The 17,793-nt window shown below is 40.3% G+C and overlaps 1 protein-coding gene and 3 pseudogenes across 2 annotated transcripts in view; 2 read left to right on the top strand and 2 right to left on the bottom strand.

Moving 5' to 3' along the window:
* The window catches only part of LOC148742938 (delta-1-pyrroline-5-carboxylate synthase-like), a 595,352-nt pseudogene that overhangs the window by 118,565 nt on the left and 458,994 nt on the right, over window positions 1–17,793 (top strand). The window lies entirely within an intron of this gene.
* Window positions 6,392–9,568, bottom strand: LOC148742963 (uncharacterized; the record flags this gene model as incomplete). The annotated part of the gene is made up of 5 exons (XM_088749240.1): window positions 6,392–6,467; window positions 7,182–7,253; window positions 8,651–8,722; window positions 8,857–8,980; window positions 9,319–9,568. Coding segments are annotated over 5 exons (594 nt in total), but the record flags the coding sequence as incomplete, so codon positions are not given.
* Window positions 12,528–13,490, top strand: LOC148742962 (uncharacterized; annotated as a pseudogene).
* LOC148742961 (uncharacterized) lies at window positions 14,131–15,103 on the bottom strand (annotated as a pseudogene).

The raw sequence follows: 17,793 nt of genomic DNA, 5'->3' as shown, positions 1-17,793 counted from the left end.
GTGTTGAAAATACTGAGAAAATGCTCTCGGTTACTCATGAAATACAGACTCAATCAATAGCTTTTGCTATATATGGACGATAACCGCTAACGCGATTTTTCACATCAACATATCTGTTGTGATGCTTTTGAATAAAGTATGACGATTCAACATGTGATATTGTAAACCGGTTTTTTCTAAAGCTTGATTTGTATTAGCTGGAATGGTTCAAGTCAGGAAATGTTGTTGCGTCGTAATCGGTTTTTATGCCAAGTAAATATTAAAGGGCTATGAGACTATATAGGCTTGAGGGAGGGAAAGTTCAGGTTAATTATTTTTGCACGGCAAAAAGTGAGAAACCAGAAACAAGGGGTAAAGAGTTATCCCCTGTTGTGGAACCGACAAAAGAGTAGTGTAATAAGTCTAAGCATCATAAAAAAAAAAAACATTTTAATTCCTTTAGAGCAACTGAGGTCTAGATGGAGCTTGAGTTCGTAGAACTATAATTCTGACACCATCTTTTAGAATGGCCAAGTTTCCGAATGTAAGAAGTCCAATTCGATGATTTTTTACATTGCTTGCGTTAGGGGAAAAAGACCCATGCAAGGTGTTCCTCTGACCTGTTTTAAAACCTACAGGGATTAATAATGACTGAAATCAGATTGTGCTAAAAAAAAAAAAAAGAGAGCCGTAATTTGAAGATAAAGTTAAATAACTCCTTTTTGATCAAGAGGATATAAACAGTTTATTGGTTATAATCTCCTGGATTTATCCTGTTTCCTTGAACTGGGTGAAGGGTTGAAAGTAGTGCAACTGATAACTAGGAGAATGGGATTTTTATTAAAATTTGGAGCCAGGCTTTGGTAAATGTGCGGTTTGAAGAATGAATTTTCTCTTTTGAGGCTTATTTCGGCAATTGCTAAAATTTTTAGCTCACCTGCTAGTAATAAAGCTTCATTTGATTCTCAATACCACTGATGAAATGAAATTTACCTAATTACAAATTACATGAGTCCTCTCCACGAAAAAGAAGAACCCCCTCAACTGTACCTCGCTTCCAACGTGTGGCTCTTTAACTCAGTTGATAGTTGCGCTGGGAGGCACGAGTTCGAATCCCGTTTAAACCTAAAGTATATCCAGGCTTCAGATAATGGACAAATATCAGAGCAATTCTGTCAAGCAGAATAAAATCTATTCTTTATGTAATTATCATAAATGACTGATAATTACTATAATAGCTTCTCCATCAGGTTGCTAAGGTCTGTGTATGGAGGACATATCCCAGATTTAGGTTAAACATTCCGGATAGCGTACATTTCCATTTTTCGATGATTTTCCGTAAAATGTTTTGGACACCCGACATATTTCGAGAGCCAGTCAGTGTTTTTGAGTGGTTTGCAAGGCACTCAAGAAGCTAGCGTTACTCTCGGCTATCGCTTTGCGCGACTCCTACGCTTCTCAGTTTTGTGCTTAGCAACCTCCCGCGTGCATCCAAAACTCAATAGTGTGCGCTATGGTGTTCACCCTTTGTTAAATTTGATTTTCAATCCCGAGATCAAAAGAAAATATTTCATTGCGAATTCATAGATTAATGACGTGCAGAAAAGTTAACCCGCTTTTTCGACGATGAACTGTTTTTAAATTATTTATTATCCGCACTGCTAAAAATATTTGAAGGATGATGAACACAATATTCCCCTTTGACCTAACAATATGCCTGGATATTTGGTTTTTTTTATCACCATAAGTTGTTCCTTGAAGCTCGTAGTTTCCCTCGAGCCTCGCCCTCTTTTGGTTTTTTTTTTTTTTTTTTTTTTTTCTTTTTTGTAACAGACAAATATCGGAGCATTCTTCAGGCCAGACGGAAGCCATTGTAAATATAATTATGATAAATGAACGATAATCGCTGTGTTTTGGAAGACTTCAGATGGTAGCTCCTGTATAGGGCTGTCTCAAGTCTGTAGATCGAGGGCATATCCTGGATTTAGGTGAAGCATTTTATCATTCATGTCTTTTGTTGTCTCATTTTCTATCTGGCCAAGGAAAATGTCCATTTTTCCGACAATTTTCCGTAAAAACATTTTGGACACTCGATACATTTCCAGAGCCAGTCAATGTTTAGCAATTTGTGTGATGTTTACAACACCATGACTATTTTGATTTTTTGCCATTAGTTGTGATCAGTTGTATCAGGCTACTAGTTCCAATCCGTCTTTATAAGCAAAACACTGGCTAATGGTATTGTATAACGCTTTTGTCCGCGCGGGGGTTTGCGCTCGCTCTACAGGTTGAAGTCATCAGATTTTGCGACGGTTCCATTGGATTTTGTGTGCCACGCAGATATTTAAGAGTCAAAGAGGGGAGGAAGGAGGAGGAATTTAGAATTTATCCATTGTATTATACAAATACACTGAAATTTCCGCTTGAATGGCTGCGTTTTGAACCCTGCAACGTCCGTTTAAAGGCGTCTCTCTGAACAATAGTGTGAGATATAAACGGATAAGTGTATTACTCAAAGTACAGTTAACTCGGTGTTGTTAGCGCTCTAGGTTAGTCATGCAATAGAGATTCAATCAATAGTGTGTTCTATGCGGGGATGAGATAATTACTAATGTGATTGTTCACATCAACATATTTGCTGTGACCCTTGCAGCTTGCTTGTATTCTGTCAGTCATCCGTTGCAAGTTTTATTAGTCTTGCTGATAATGAGGTAAGACGATTGAACATGTAATATTTGTGCTTGAACATAAGTTTGTTTCTTGAAGGTCAAAGTTCTCCACGTGCCTCGCTCTCTGTTCATTTTTCGAAACAGGTAATGGACAAATATCGGAGAATTCCTTCCGGCCGAATGGAAGCTATTGCTGATATGATTATGATTAATGGCTAATGATCGCTGTCTGTTGAAACACTTCAGGTGTCAGCTCCTCTATCAGGTTATCCCAAGTCTGTAGATTGAGGATATATATCCTAGATTTAAGTTGAACGTTTAATCTCATAGGTGTTTTTGTCCTGTATTTTCTATCTACAGTAAATCCTCTATTAATCCCCCCTCTCAAATACGCCCCCCTCTCAAATACGCCCCCCTCTCTAATAAGCCCCCCCTTTTCAGAGGAGGAAAGTTAATAAGCCCCTTCTCTAATAAGCCCCCTGCTCTCTAATAAGCCACCCTTTTCAGAGGAGGAAAGTTAATAAGCGCCCATTCTCTAATAAACCCCCCTCTGTTACCTAGATTGCAAGCGTTTCACCAAGAGGAGGAAGGATCTTTTCGAGTACACCATTGTTTCAGAAGAAGAGATGGCTCAAGAAAACGTCGCACACCCTTTTGGATGAGGATGATGAGGAAGAAATCCTTGACATTGACATTGAATCTTGACCATAAAGTTCCTAACTTTTCGATTTCACTTTCTGCTGTTTTGTTTGGGTTATCAAATTATGAAATACCGTAGAATTATACTATCATGAATTTCAAGGCTCTTTATATAAAATGTTTAAATGTAAGAGATAAAAAATGTAAATATAAGAGGAGTTTTCCAGAGATTTTCGTTTGTAAGTTGTGTACGACAAATCAATGCAAGTAACCATTCTCATAAAAGTTGCCGAAGAACATGAGATCGAAAGCACATTTTTATAGAATAAGAATTTAATTTTTGTTACTTTTAGGCTACCACAAGTGAATTAAATACTTTTGACAGTCACTAATTGTACAACGCGTAAGCCTACTCTGTCTCATACCACGGTATTTTTGCTACAGGTGATGCGTTTCGCCAAATTAAGTAAGCCCCCCCTCTCTTTTAAGCCTCCCATCTCTATTAAGGTGGCTCGTACCGGTTTTCATCTTTTTGATGGTTTGTAACTTTGAAAGAATACAACAAAAAGACTGACCAAGGCCAGTTGAACACTTTTACGGAGTTGAATTACATAATCATTGGTTATCCAAAAATAAGTGTCATTTCGTCACTAGCAGTTTCCATGGCAACGCTCTCATAGGCTTATTCAGACGCATTTTTTAGCTTGTGGCTTAAATAATTTGAAAACTAACCCTGTGACCCCCTGATTTTTTTCAGTGATTGCTGTTGGCACTTGAAAAGGAAAATGCACAAAGATTTTTCAAAAATTCTACGGAGCGAAATTTCAGAAAATCTATAAAAAGGGCAATTTCACACATCACAAATTTTCTTCCGTAGAATTTTCTAGTTTTTTTTTTTTTGATGATTCCTTTCGACGTTATTATCATATTGGAACAATTAAAAGAAGGGGTCACCGGACTTGTTTTCATGCAATAGCTTTCGTGAGTTTAGCAATTTCCACGCGCGTTCTCGCGCATTTAAAAATCTGGATTCTATATAATCGACATTTGCTCATGATCTGTTTTAGATATCGCTGACAATTGCGTGTGCTCGCGCGAGCACCTACGATCTGATGTTTACAGACGTTTACTGCTAAGAAAATCATTAAATAGCCGTCAAAGACAGCCTCCCGAGCTCATCTTAAAAATCCTACATGTGACTTCTGGCTATATCATATTATTTTCCTTGAAGTTTCAAAGTCTTCTTCCACTTCAGGTAGATTATCCTTCACTTGAGTTCTTCTCTTTTTTCCGTCGCAAGATCTCATATCGATTGAATATTTCTTTTAAATGTGAAGTGAAGCAACCTTTACTTCTCCGAAAATCGTCTTCGTTATCTTAGTTTCTATCTCCTGCATTTACAGTGGCCGCTCAACACATCAAATACAAGCTCTTAGGTAAACTTCTCACAAAAGTAAAAAAGATTCCACACGTCGCCATCTTTGTTTTGAATTTTCATCTTTTGATCTCGCACTTCTTTCGCACGTTTCTCTCACGCGCGTCACGCAAGAGTGACCTATTCCCCGCGCGAGGAAACTGGTACGGGCCACCTAAAGTCCTCCCCTCAAAAGTGATTGAAAAACTAAGCCCCCCCCCCCCCGAGGGGCTTAATAGAGAATTTACGGTAGTTAGAGAAAATTTTAGATTTTGCGATAAAATGTTTGACACCAGACACTCTACGAAAGCTATTCAATATTTAGCAATTAATGCGATGGTTTACAGCACCCTTACTACTTTCATTCGTGGTTGTGAGCAGTAGTGCCAGTCCTACTAGTTCCAACCCGTCTTCCTAAAGCAAGAAAATGGCCAAATACTATTCTATAACAGTACAGTTATGTCCGCGGCTAAGTTTGCACTCGCCTTACAGGTGCAAGTCCTGAGATTTTGTGAGGGCTTCATAGGCTTTTGTGCGCCACGCAGATATTTAAGAGTCAAAGTGGGAAGGAGGGAGGAGGTAGTTCGAATCTATCTAGTTTGTTACACCTGTTAAATACATTCCTTTTGAATGGCTGAGTTTTGAACCCTCCAATGTTCGGTGAAATGCATATATAAACAATAGCCTCCATGTGGCGCGAAAATATTCTGCAGATCGACTTCCGGTGAGACGAATCGACTCAACAAAGGATGAATCGTGTCGATCCGTGCGAATCCGTACTCCAAAGAACCGGTTAGCCAGGTTTTCTCGCATCGCGGAAGCGACAAATTAGATTGAAGTTCCGAACAAAAAAAATGGTGGACTATTTAAATCATATTTGTGCCGACGAAGAGCCGGAATGGCTGGCGAATATTGATTTAAGTTTTTCAGATAAATCGAACGAAGAAAAGCAGTTAGACGACAAGTAGGTGAAGGAGGTGTCTTCTTAATAAATACTGGTTTAAATCAATAATAGTTGAACAGTTCGAATTGATAATTGTTTTATTTGAAATTACATCTTGTTTTACACTTTTCGATTTCTGCCTTTATGTTTTACGATCACGATATCTTATATCCGCTGTGAAACGCTACAAACTGGCCACCGAGCGTAAAGACCCCTACACTCCTGTTACTACCTGTCGTGTAGACCTCCGCTGACTCCAACTAGAGATGAAACTCAAAGATAGTAATGTAATCCCAACTTTTGTACTGCGCGTTGAGAGCAAAATTTTGATCACTCTTTCAATTTTCCGGAGCAGCATTTAAGATCAGCTATTTAACGTCACCATCACTGGACTCTATAAAACCAGTTCGCTTTTCTTCTATGTAATGTAATAAAGATGAAAAAGTGGAACTTCTGGGCTAGCTTTTTCCGCTAGGGGGTCATTGCGTGATAACTGTCCAGTGTATTTGCAGCTCGCGACGTGAAATAGCCACTAGGATCGCATGAAAACTAGTGGGTAGGCTATGAGCTCGGACATATGCCTTGGGATGTAATTTGTTCCTCGAAGCTCACTGTTTTCCCCGAGCTTTGCTGCTACTTCGCTCTTTTGAAAAGATAATGTCCGTGGACAAATAGCCGAGCATTGTTTTACGCCAAAGAGAGGCTGTATATGTATACATGTACTTTTATACTCTACAAGTTGGCTACTTACAAGATGGTCAACTCTGGGTTTCTGTGGAAAACTCCAAATGGTAACTTCTTTATCTGATTCTCGCTTAAGACCCTGAGTAAAAAATATATCTTTATAATAAAAATACTTTACTGAAGGCCCTCAACTTGTTATCTGTGCCAAAGGTTTACTGACAGTCACCAGTACATCTATTTCGGTGTGATTTTCCTTGGGATTGGTTTGTGTACCATGCAGGTATTCAACAGTCATAGTCAACGCAAAATGGATTCACATCAGTCACGTAGCTAAAATTATGTAGTCGTGTAATAGCCGATATGAGAGTATGAAATTTCACTAACAGCCATTGCAGGCTGACCAAGTAAGAAATGAGCCACCAAGCAATTTCTTGATCTTGTTACTACCTTGCCGTCTGCAAGAGTTAAAGCTTTCGCATAGGGAAGTATCATTGCAATACTGTTAAAAAGGGTGAGGGAGTGATGCCGTATAGCTGCCTCCCATTTTGGACGCTGGCCTTGCAGGATAGCTCGCGTAACCGAAAAACACAACTTCAACGAGAAAAAAAAATGTATTGGAAATGGAATTTGCCAAACCAATACCACTGAGATAATCTTGCATATTTGCATATCCCGCATATTTGCATCTATGAAGCCAATAGGTTGCTTTACTCCCGGCTGTTCAACACTGATATTCTAAATACCACTTTTTGAAGCCTCCGTGTTTGACAAGTCCCGCTAAGCGTGACGCGACTAGTGATTCTTGGCAAATCGCGCCACGATAATATCATTGATATAGTCATTGACTACTTACAGTGAGACTAACTTGGAGTTTTTGTGGAAGACTTCAGGTGGTAACTCCTCTATCTGGTTGTTGTACAAGACCCTAGATACAAAATAAGTCCTGGATTTAGGTTGAACATTTTACATCTTTGGTGGTGTACTTCCTCTCTGGCCGAGGAAAATGTTCACTTTTGCAACAATCTTGGGTAAAATGTTTCGGACACTCAATATATTTACTTCATGTCTTTTGTGCAAAATGGGGGGTCTTAATATCTACAAAATAGATTCCATCCTAGGCACCTACAAGAGCGTGTTATGATTCCTATATAGCCATATAAGAGTGCGATTTTTTACTTACAGCTCTCGTAGCTTGACTAATTGAGAAAATTGTTCATCTCTCAGCTTCTTGATCTTGTTATTAACTATCCATCTGGAAGAGTTAGAACTTTTTCTAACATTCACACGAGAGACTAATCTACATTAACAAAGAGAGGGAAGAGGCCTGGGGGGGGGGCTTACCATCAAACGACAAAGTATCACCGCCTTATTTATAAAAAGAGGAGAGAGGCAGGGGGATTCTAACCATTATACGAGAAAGTATCCCAGCTATAATGGTAAAGAGAGGGAAAAAGCAGGGGGTCTTACCATCACACGAGAAAGTATCCCTGCTGTATTGGTAAAAAGAGGGAATAAGCACGGGGTTCTTACCATCACACGTGAAAGTATTCTTGCTGTATAGGTAGAGAGAGGGAAGAAACAAAGGGGTCTTGCAATCACACGAATGAGTATCCCTGCTGTATTGGTAAAAAGAGGGAATAAGCAGGGGGGTCTTACCATTACACGAGAAAATTTCACTGCTGTATAGGTAAAGAGAGGGATAAGGCGGCGGGGTCGGAGAGTCTTACCATCACGTGAGAAAGTATCACTGCTGTACTGGTAAAGGGAGATGACAGCTGGGGGGGGGGGGGGAGTGGACAGTCTTACCATCAAGTGAGAAAGTATCACTGCCGTATTGATAAAGGGAGGGATGAGGCGAGGGGGGGATTGGGGGTCTAACCGTCACATGAGAAAGTAACACTGCTGCAGAGGTAAAGAGAGGAATGAGGCGGGGGAGGTGGTCGGGACGGTCTTGCAATTACACAGGAAAGTATCACAGCTATATTGGTAAAGAGAAGGAAGAGGTGGGAGGGGGTTTAACCATCACACGAGATAGTATTACTACCGTATCGGAAAATAGAAAGGAAGAGACAGGGAGGCCATGCAGTTATAGACCGAAAGCCTTTAAGGACGATAACATTTACCATTCTCTCTACCTCTCAGAATCACTCGCGTATGCACATATATAAACTAAATACTCCACCAAAAGATAGAAATGAACTTTTTAAAACCAAGACCACTAACATGTTATTGTAGCTTTTGTTTTGGAAAGCGTAAAGCATTTAGTAATTCTTAACTCATCGATCGTCAATACCTATACAAGCATAAATATTGTCTACTTACAATACGAGCAAATCTGTATTATTATCGAAGACTCCAGGTGGTAGCTCCTCCACCTGGCTGTTTTCCAAAACCCTGAATGGACGATATAGCCTTGATTTAGGTTAAACTATTTATGTCTTGTTTTGTTGTAATGTATTTTCTCTCTGTACCCTGCCCTACATCTCTTCCCACCTCCACTTACTTCAAAAAAGAGTTGAAATGCTTACAATTTCGCTGTAGAAAAGGGCAAGTGCCGTGGAACTGACTGTAAATGTTTCCCCCTACATTCAATGCGGGTCACTGTGTGCATAATTCCAACTGCAGTGGTACATCGGCAAGGATCTGGGCACCCTAGTTTATAGAAATATAAATACCATATCTATATCCACGCATTGTTTGCCTCAAGTTGGTGGGACTCTGGTTGTAATTGCTGAATTAATGTATTTGAGTCCTCCAAAAAAGCAGCTTCTTCTGGTTATCTCGTGTACGCTCGATACTTTTCCAGTGTCAGCAAAGAAAAAAAATTCCCAGGACAATAAATAAATCGTGTCGGTCTTTCAGTTGTGAAGCTGGGATTACAAACCTAAGTGTTTTTTTCGTTAAACGAGCGAGCAAAGGAAACTTCTCATATATATATATCCCTCTTAGCCTGGTTTAGCTCAGAATCATATTTTGTGACTAAAACTCACTTTCAATGCCCAAACGGATTTGTGTCGTTTTCAAACCCTCTCGTTTCTTCACCTCGCAGCTGTAATTGTCATTATTTTCATCAGTAATGTTCAGCTGATACAGTACACTTGTACTGTTCTGTGCCACGTTGCCATTTTTTCTCCAAACAATTACTGGTGCCGGTGCACCTTGCACTGGACACCAAAGGGATGAAGTGTGGTTGAAAAGTACAGACTGACTCTCGGCCACTTTATCCAAGTTTGGGTCGACTGATAGAGAGAGAAAAACATAAAGATTGCATTAGCAGTTTAAGTGTTTGGAGTATACGTATTTGCTTTTATCCCTTGCATTCACTTCATATGATGAGTAATTTCATTGAGACAATAGTTACCGGATATGTTAGCTGTTTTGTTGCTGAGGGAATAGGTCATCTGGTAATAACCACTGAACCAGAGAATGGAATCATTATATGAAAATCTTAACCATAAGTTCTGTCCACTGGATCGTACAATACCAGAAATTTTCCTTCCACAAAATCTTCCAAGCAGATTGGCAGACTTGTTGTAGCCATCACGAGCCTCAAGGTACATATCATCAATGCAGGGTATTGGATATGAAGTCTTTAAGGTGAAATTCAGTTCCACATGATGTCCTTTGGGGGCTTGCAAGAGTTGACTTACCCGGGACGATGGGAGAATTCTCTGAAGGCGTACTTCCACTATAGGCGCAACTGCATGTAAAATCAAGAAAAACGAGAGGGCACTTCACCAAAGGTGTTGAAACATAGCATCTCGAAAGGAAGCTTGTATTCAGAGACGTTTAAGGGAATGCTTAAGGTTACTTCCTACCTTCAGAGGCCGAAAAAATGGTTTTTTTTGGACTAGATTGAAGATAGACATTTTAACTGACGTTTACCAAAAAAAAAATTGAAGAGCTCAAAAAGCGTCCAACTCGTTTAGAAAAACGTATTTTCAAGTAAAAGTTAATAAATCAGGAAGATGTCATAATCTCGTAAAAGGAAGAGCCCCCCAAGAGAATATTCGCGGCAATTTCATGTCATTGGCATATTTTGTTTACATCGCGCACATGACAAAATTCACACGTGAAAGTTATGTGCTCGTGGAAAGCCTTTTTTCATGGACATAGTCCATGAGAAAAGGCTTTCCAAAGTTTTACAAAGTCCCCTCGATTAACTATGTCATGGATAAAAAACATAACTCAAAATAAGAGAGGAGTCCTTGGGTAAAAATAAAGGAAAAAACAGGCCCAATAAAGAGAGAAATGGCGGAATTTTGTCGAAAAAAAATCAGTACTTGTTGAAAGCGACTTAGGCTCTTAGTTTGGCCAGGAGCCTTCGACAAGCTCGGAATCCGCTGAAGATCGGCAGCATTCGATTAACCTTGGGGCAAGCAGCTTAAAAATTAAAGTCAACACCACAGAAGATTGTAAACAAGATACTTCGTCAGATCTGACGAAACCGATGGTACGATGGCCCAGAAGGCTCACAGTTCCCTTCTGATTTTTCACAGTTTCCTTCTGATGTTCACAGTTCCCTTCTGATTTTTCACAGTTCCCTTCTGATTTTTCCCAGTGCGCAGTTCTGATGTTTTACAATTCGTAGTTCTGATTTTCCACAGTTCGCAGCTCTGATTTTTCACAGTTTGCAGTTCTGATTTTTCGGTAGGACGAAAGAGACCGGAACTTAACATACGGAAACTGACACATGTGAGTTTTCGCCCGCCATTTTGTAAGGCGGTAAAGTTGCTGGCTCGTTCGTCTTATAGGCAGTTCGAGGTTACTGTGTGGCAGTGCTTGGCGTTTTAAACGATGGATGTTACAATAAGGCAGACTGTACGGGAGGAAATAAGACGTCAGGGTCAGAACAACAACGAACGCGTTGAATCTGCCTCTACGAGTTCTAAAGCAGCTTCCCGTGAGGCAAACAAACGAACGGCAAGTCGACTGTCTGGATTTCTCGACCGCATCAGAGGTCAGTCAAGAGGGAAGAAAAGAAAGACCGATAAAGAACATCGAATCCAAGTTCGCTGGATTCATTACGACGAGCAGGCAGAGAGTTTTGTTCCACTTGGTCAGATGAACGGTGGCGGAAACCGGTTCGTTGTTTATACTGCGTTGGAACCTCCCACAGTCGAAGAACTGAAGCAAAAAGCCACTGCTTTGCTTTTCCCCGAAGGGAGAAGTGCTTTTGTTGGCGCTGTTGACGATATGCTCCTAGATATCTGCGACAGAACCAGAATGGTCACTATTCGATTTCCTGGTGAAGGAACCATTGTAAGCTATTTAAAGGAAAATGGGCTCTATCCGTCGAAAACTCACCTCTATCTAAGATCACAGCACCAAGACACATTCTTTTCACAACTTAAAGCAGACGAGGAAACTTTTGAACGGCCGGTCAACCTGAATGCTTCTCAGGTAGCATCAGATGCTGGTCAGTGTGTTGTTTGTTCAGTATGTAGCTGTTCGTATTTGGAAGGTGAAGAATGCGTTCGATGTGAGCAGAAAAGAGAATATGAGCTTTCTAGGATCGCTGATGGGGGGAATCCATATACCACAGAAACACCAGAAACCCCAGTCGCACTAACTATGGATGAAATAAGATCTAGAAGGGTAGCAGTACTTTCGAATAGTGTGGCTGAGATAGAGGCAGAAGGATCGCATAGCAATGTGGCTGACGAAACCAGTTACCCAATGCTTACAAATGAAGAGAATTGCAATCTTGATCAAGGCCCTGTGGAGCAAAATTGTCCGTGTCCCTCTTCATCAGGAAATCTTCCAGAGATAGTTCTCTCAGTTCACCGATCATGCATAAGAATTTAATTTTTAATTTATTAGATTCGCCGACAGGCAAGGACACCGCAACAGCTTGCGCCAATCACAGCGGGCCCAGTAAGCCCACTCATCCCACCCCGGGAAGGACATCCATCACACAGTAATCTCGTGTGTGGAAAATTAACGTCTCCTACCCCCAACCCTGCAGGAGACAGGACCTCCATTTATTCGTCCCTATCCGAGAAGACTAGAATATCTAATCATTTCTTGATGTTATAGAAAGGTATCAAATTCTTCTGAATTATTTTAAGACCTTGAGTGTTGGTCCGGCCGGGGCTCCAACCCTCGATCTCCCGCACAACAGTCCAGCGCACTATCCACTGAGCTAACTAGGCGGTGGTTAGATAACTTTTAGTGAGGCTATTAGGGCCGCGGTTGAACTGAACCGATCGAACATTTTAAAGACTAAAGTGCAATGAACTGTGATATTGATTTTAAGCTGATTAATGGAAAGGGAGAGTTTGAACAGGGTGTGGGTGTTTGGGTATTTGTGAAGTGTATACTTTATTCTGGAGTGAATTTTCTATCTCCATGACTATAGGAGAGAGAGAAAGGGTTCTCTTTGTTAGACATGACCACTTTGTCGAGGAGTGGGAGGCTGTGGGGAGAATTTTGGTTAAAGGGGTTTTGTCTGTCTCCTATTTCCCCACCTTTTTGTCAAAGGCCTTTTTATGCTACTGCCTCTTTGGAAACCAAGTTTAGATTCCACGTTTGTTGATTCATTAAAAAAATACGTATCCCCAGTAGAGGAAGAGTTTATTGTAGATATTTTAAGAAGGAATCAGCTTCCAGATGATGAAGATGAATTTACTGATTTTCTTGAAAGATTCAAGTGTAGAAGGGTGGTTACCACTGAAAACCTTAGCCAAGTCATTCTTGAAATTTCCAAGCAGGAACTAGTTCAGAAACCACACCTCATGATTTCATCTTTGCAACCTTTTGTACAGCAGTTGAAGCAGTATCTCCAGTTCCAAACTATTTCAGCCGTCGAGGGCTTCTATGATAGTCTTAAACCTACAACAAAAAAGGTGCTCTCTTTTCTCACCTCAAATCCACAAAATGAGGGGGAGAGAGATGCCTTTAAGTTTTTGCAGCGATTTGTAAGAGGTCTGGAGATGCCAAACCTACTGCAGTTATCGCGATTTGCAGTAGCTATGGATGTTATGATTTACAAGAAGATAGAAGTTACTTTCATTAAGTGTGAGGGTTTGAGTACAAGACCCATTGCCCAAACCTGTGGACCCTTTTAGAAATTCCGTCCAGATACGCTAACTATGTGGAATTAAGGGAAGACTTCTCTAACATTCTTAATCGAGACAATTGGGAAATGGATATTGTATGAAAGAAACTTTATTGGCCTCGGTTTTTGATCAGTGTTTTTCTGTTACAATGTAACTGTCAAAGGGTTGAATCATGCCTGTTTTGTCAGTTTCAGTTCACATAACACTCCAATTCGGTACATATTAAGTCTTTTTGGTTCTTAAAATTTAGAGTTGCTTACATGTAGAGTTGTAAGCAGTTATTTCTGTGTAGACAAAAACACAATGGTCATTTGCGCAGTAAAATAATTACTATTAGATAGAATTATGTCCTCATTTCACCCCAGTGCTTATTACAGGGTGGGCGAAAAGGCAAGCTGCTAGAAGATGATTTTACTGATTTTCGTCTGGTTTTTGTGAAAACCATGACAATAATTACATCTTGGTCTCAGACTAAAAAAGCATATCAAATACCATCCCTGCAGTTCAAGATGGGAAGATGTTGAATTTTCGATGTTACCTTGTCTTACCTTCTAAGAGACCTCATTAAGGATTCTACATTCTCAGCGAGAGTGTTGGGATAATGAAAATCAATTTTATACCTACAGGTGCAATTTGAAATATGCCAAAAGCTCGTGTTGTTGGTTACAAAACTGGAAGAAAACATTCGAAGGATATGCTTTGAAGAAAATAATTTCAACGTTTCCACTGCCATGTATGCTATCACGAAACCTTAAGCATCATGGGATGGAATAAACCATGAGATTTTTCGGAATATGGCTGTCTTATTATACAGTACATAACATCCACCTCTTTGAGAAGTTCCATGTACAGATCAAAAGCAGAGCTAACATCTTGTGGCTCTGGAAGGTGACGTTCATTCATAACAGTTAGAACAAGTTCCTTAAAATCGTCACTGTAGTCAGGTGGGAACATTTTGGAGTGATCATAGAACTCCTGAACGTCATCCTCGTCTGCATTCGTTTTGTAGTCACCTGTGCTGTACAGGGTAGAAAAAACATGCAATCTTATCAGGTCGTCCCCGTGTACCCCTGCTGTTTCCAAATTTGCTTGACGATATTCTGTGTTGATTCCACAACTCTGCCACTTGATATAGCTCATTCCTTAGTGTAGGCATGAAGAAAAATCGAATGCAGTCAAAATGAACTGGATCTGAGTCAATAAATAGGCCCAAGTCACGCAGATCTTTAAAAAAACTAATCCACCAACCAGGACCATCCTTAGCTAGATGGGACCAGTAGGCTTCAATCCTCTGATCTGCTGTAGACCTGCCAGTGAGAAAACACCCAAGACCTGCATCCTCGTCACTGTGGCTTGACCTCAGAAATGTATGTACTGCAGCAACCATGCTGTTCTCAGTTCCGTCATCTTATCTCACTTTTCTTGGTAAACCACCGACTTGCTTTACAGCATCAAGGTAAAATTTAGTGATAACTTCAGGGTTGTTATTTGTGGGACCAACCTCGAGCCAAATTAGCCTCCTTGAAAATCCAACGATGGCACCATGCACACAGAATCCATAAGGTTTGAGTTTGTCATAGCCATCGATGTGCCAGACAAAGTTGGTCACTTTTGCATGATATATTCCTCGGCGAAGTCTCTTCTTTTTTCTGCTCTCAACTCCCTCTGGAACCTACTCTCTTAAAAGTTTCATGACTGTTATTCTCTTTACCATGTATCCTTCCTTCCTCAGTCGGGCCCATACCCTGCGGTAGCCCACGAAGCAGCCACTGCCACCGAGCTCTCTCTCTATGATACGCTTAAGCTCATCAAGAGGTTCGAAGTCGTCTTTTCAGCGTTGATATACTTATCGTTATTCCGTGTAGTTTTAAAAATTCCAGGATTTCCAAGTTACTGTATTCCTGTTTAAAATAGCTCGAGATCAATTCCAGCTGGTCATCCTGTAAAACACCATTCACATTCATACATTGTGAATAAACTGGTAGCGGCATTTTGTTACTTTTAGAACACTGTTAACTGCACGTCTCAAAGATTGCTGCTATGTTTAGTTTGAAAACTCCCGCTTTTTCTAGACTTGGAAACCCGGATGTGACGGATGAAGTGCCAAGGGCGGAGCTGTTGTTCCAAAAGGTCAGGATCCTTGGGTTTCACCCACGTGACCAATACCTTAGCAACGGTTACTATCCGCCATCTTGGTGTCCCTCGAGCGTAAACAAACCGTATCTAACGAAGAGTTCATATGAGAAAGAAGGGATGGTTTTATGCATTATTGTTGGCTGTTCGAGCAAAAGTGGAAGGCATAAAGACTAAGGATTTTTTCGTATAATAATTTAAAAATTTTATTATTCCTATAGGGAAAAATTCATTATATATATGATCTAATGCGCTATACCTAAGATCATCACAAATCAAGGGGAAGAACAGGAGGAACTAGAAGTTGTTGTATTGTTCGAGGCTTGCGGCTGTTGTAGATCCTCGATTTTTTGGTCGAGCTTTTCTTTGAGCTTCTTAGCCGATGAGAAACCTGCAAACACCTTCCAACCGTAACGGTCAATGAAGAAATTTGGGACTTAATTTCCCAAAAGAACAGATCAGTTGATCTAGCTTTCCAAAAGGTACAAGAACCTCTTGTACAAGGTCTGTGGACCTTTTTGCATCCAGACTTAGCTTTAAGGTTTCCTCGTATGCATCCTGGAGACCAGACCCAGATGCAACATTTATTGATGCATTCCTCATGGATTGCGAACCTTACTCATTCTATGCTTTTCCTCCTTTTAGTGTCATAGCAGCTTGCCTACAAAAACTAGACTAACACCAAGCAACAGGTGCAATTTTAGTACCAATTTGGAAAACTATTAGCACTGCTAGGAGTGCCTTGTCAGCAATTATCTTACCTCATGATAACATCAACATCGGAAACCACCCGGTAGTTTCGAGATTCCTGCGGGGCATTTTCAAAAATAAACCACCATGCCCTCGCTACCAGACCACTCGGGATGTTGACAAGGTTCTGACCCAGAAGCTTATAATGCTAGTAGCACTTGTCTCTGCACAACGAGGTCAGAGCCTCAACATGATGGACTTAGACTTTATGAAGGAAAATGACTCAGTGTTTGAATTTGTGTTGTCAGAACATATCAAAGAAAGCCGTCCACGCTATTCATCTCCATCTATATCTTTGAAGGCATTTCCTCACGATGACAAACTCTGCGTATACAAGCATATGAAGGAATATGTTGCCAAGACGAAACCACCCAGAGAATCTGAAACGAAACTTTTCATAAGCTATGTTAAACCTCACCACAGGGTTTCTAGAGAAAATATCTCTCGTTGGATACGCCAAGTGATGTTCAATGCAGGAATAGATGTAAGTGTTTTCAAGCCCCTTGTGTCTGTGCAGCAGCAATTTCTAAAGCCAAAGCTGCATCTGTTCCTTTGCAAGACATTCTAGAGAGGGCTGGGTGGAGCTCCTCCAGAACTTTTGACACATTTTATAACAAACCGTTAAAAGACAACCCCTCTTTTGACATAGCTATACTAGACACAACTGCTTAAGACCTATTCTAAGTGATGTTGTAAAGGTATTTATAAGCTGTTATAATTAAAGCAATTACACAGCTAATTTTATTGTGTTTCTTTATCATCATGTAATCAAATTTATGGTTGCATTTGTTTTACCATTAAAACAGACTTTATCACTTGTTATATAATTCTTGTGGGCTCTCATCTGAATGCATGACTTTAAAATCTCATGGGATCCCTTTGCAGAATTGTGACGAAATAAAATTTGAAAATTAAACGAGACTTACCTGGAAGTTGAGGTTTTATTGAAATTCTATAGAGTCACCATCTGCACCAAGGGATCACATGTCCACCCCTCTTTGCAAAGGACGCTTTTGCACCCTACCCTCATCACTTTATTATGTAGTTAGGTACATACATAACTCAGTACCTACTACAGGATACATTGGCAGTGCATTCATAATCGAGCTTCAAAAACTGACGTGCGCATACTTGCTGCAATCTCATGTGATCCCTAGGTACAGATTGTGACTAAATAGAATTTCAGTCAAACTTCAACTTCCAGGTAAGTCTCGTTTAATTTTCAAATTCTCAACGGTTGCTCGCGTAACTTAACACCGCGTCACTCAACGCGTGACGCTTTCAAGAGATAATCCTTCGCTTTTACCCGAGACGTGAACTTGGGACGCCTGTGGTGCCGCGGGATCCGATACCCGATAAATTCAAGAGAAGGACCCTCGGTCGTTTCACGCCTTACCGGCTCCTGACACTTCCCAAATGAAAAAATCGCCTAAACTATATTATTATCGTAAACTACATTTATTAAGCTTTGTTTTGATATTAGTTTATTAGGGTTTTTTTCAAACTGGCGCGCGTACAAAT

Source organism: Stylophora pistillata, chromosome 1 (genome assembly GCF_964205215.1).
Source record: "Stylophora pistillata chromosome 1, jaStyPist1.2, whole genome shotgun sequence".
Classification (NCBI taxonomy): Eukaryota; Metazoa; Cnidaria; class Anthozoa; order Scleractinia; family Pocilloporidae; genus Stylophora; species Stylophora pistillata.
Note: the sequence above shows the minus strand (reverse complement) of the source record. Positions and strands in the feature narration are given on the sequence as shown.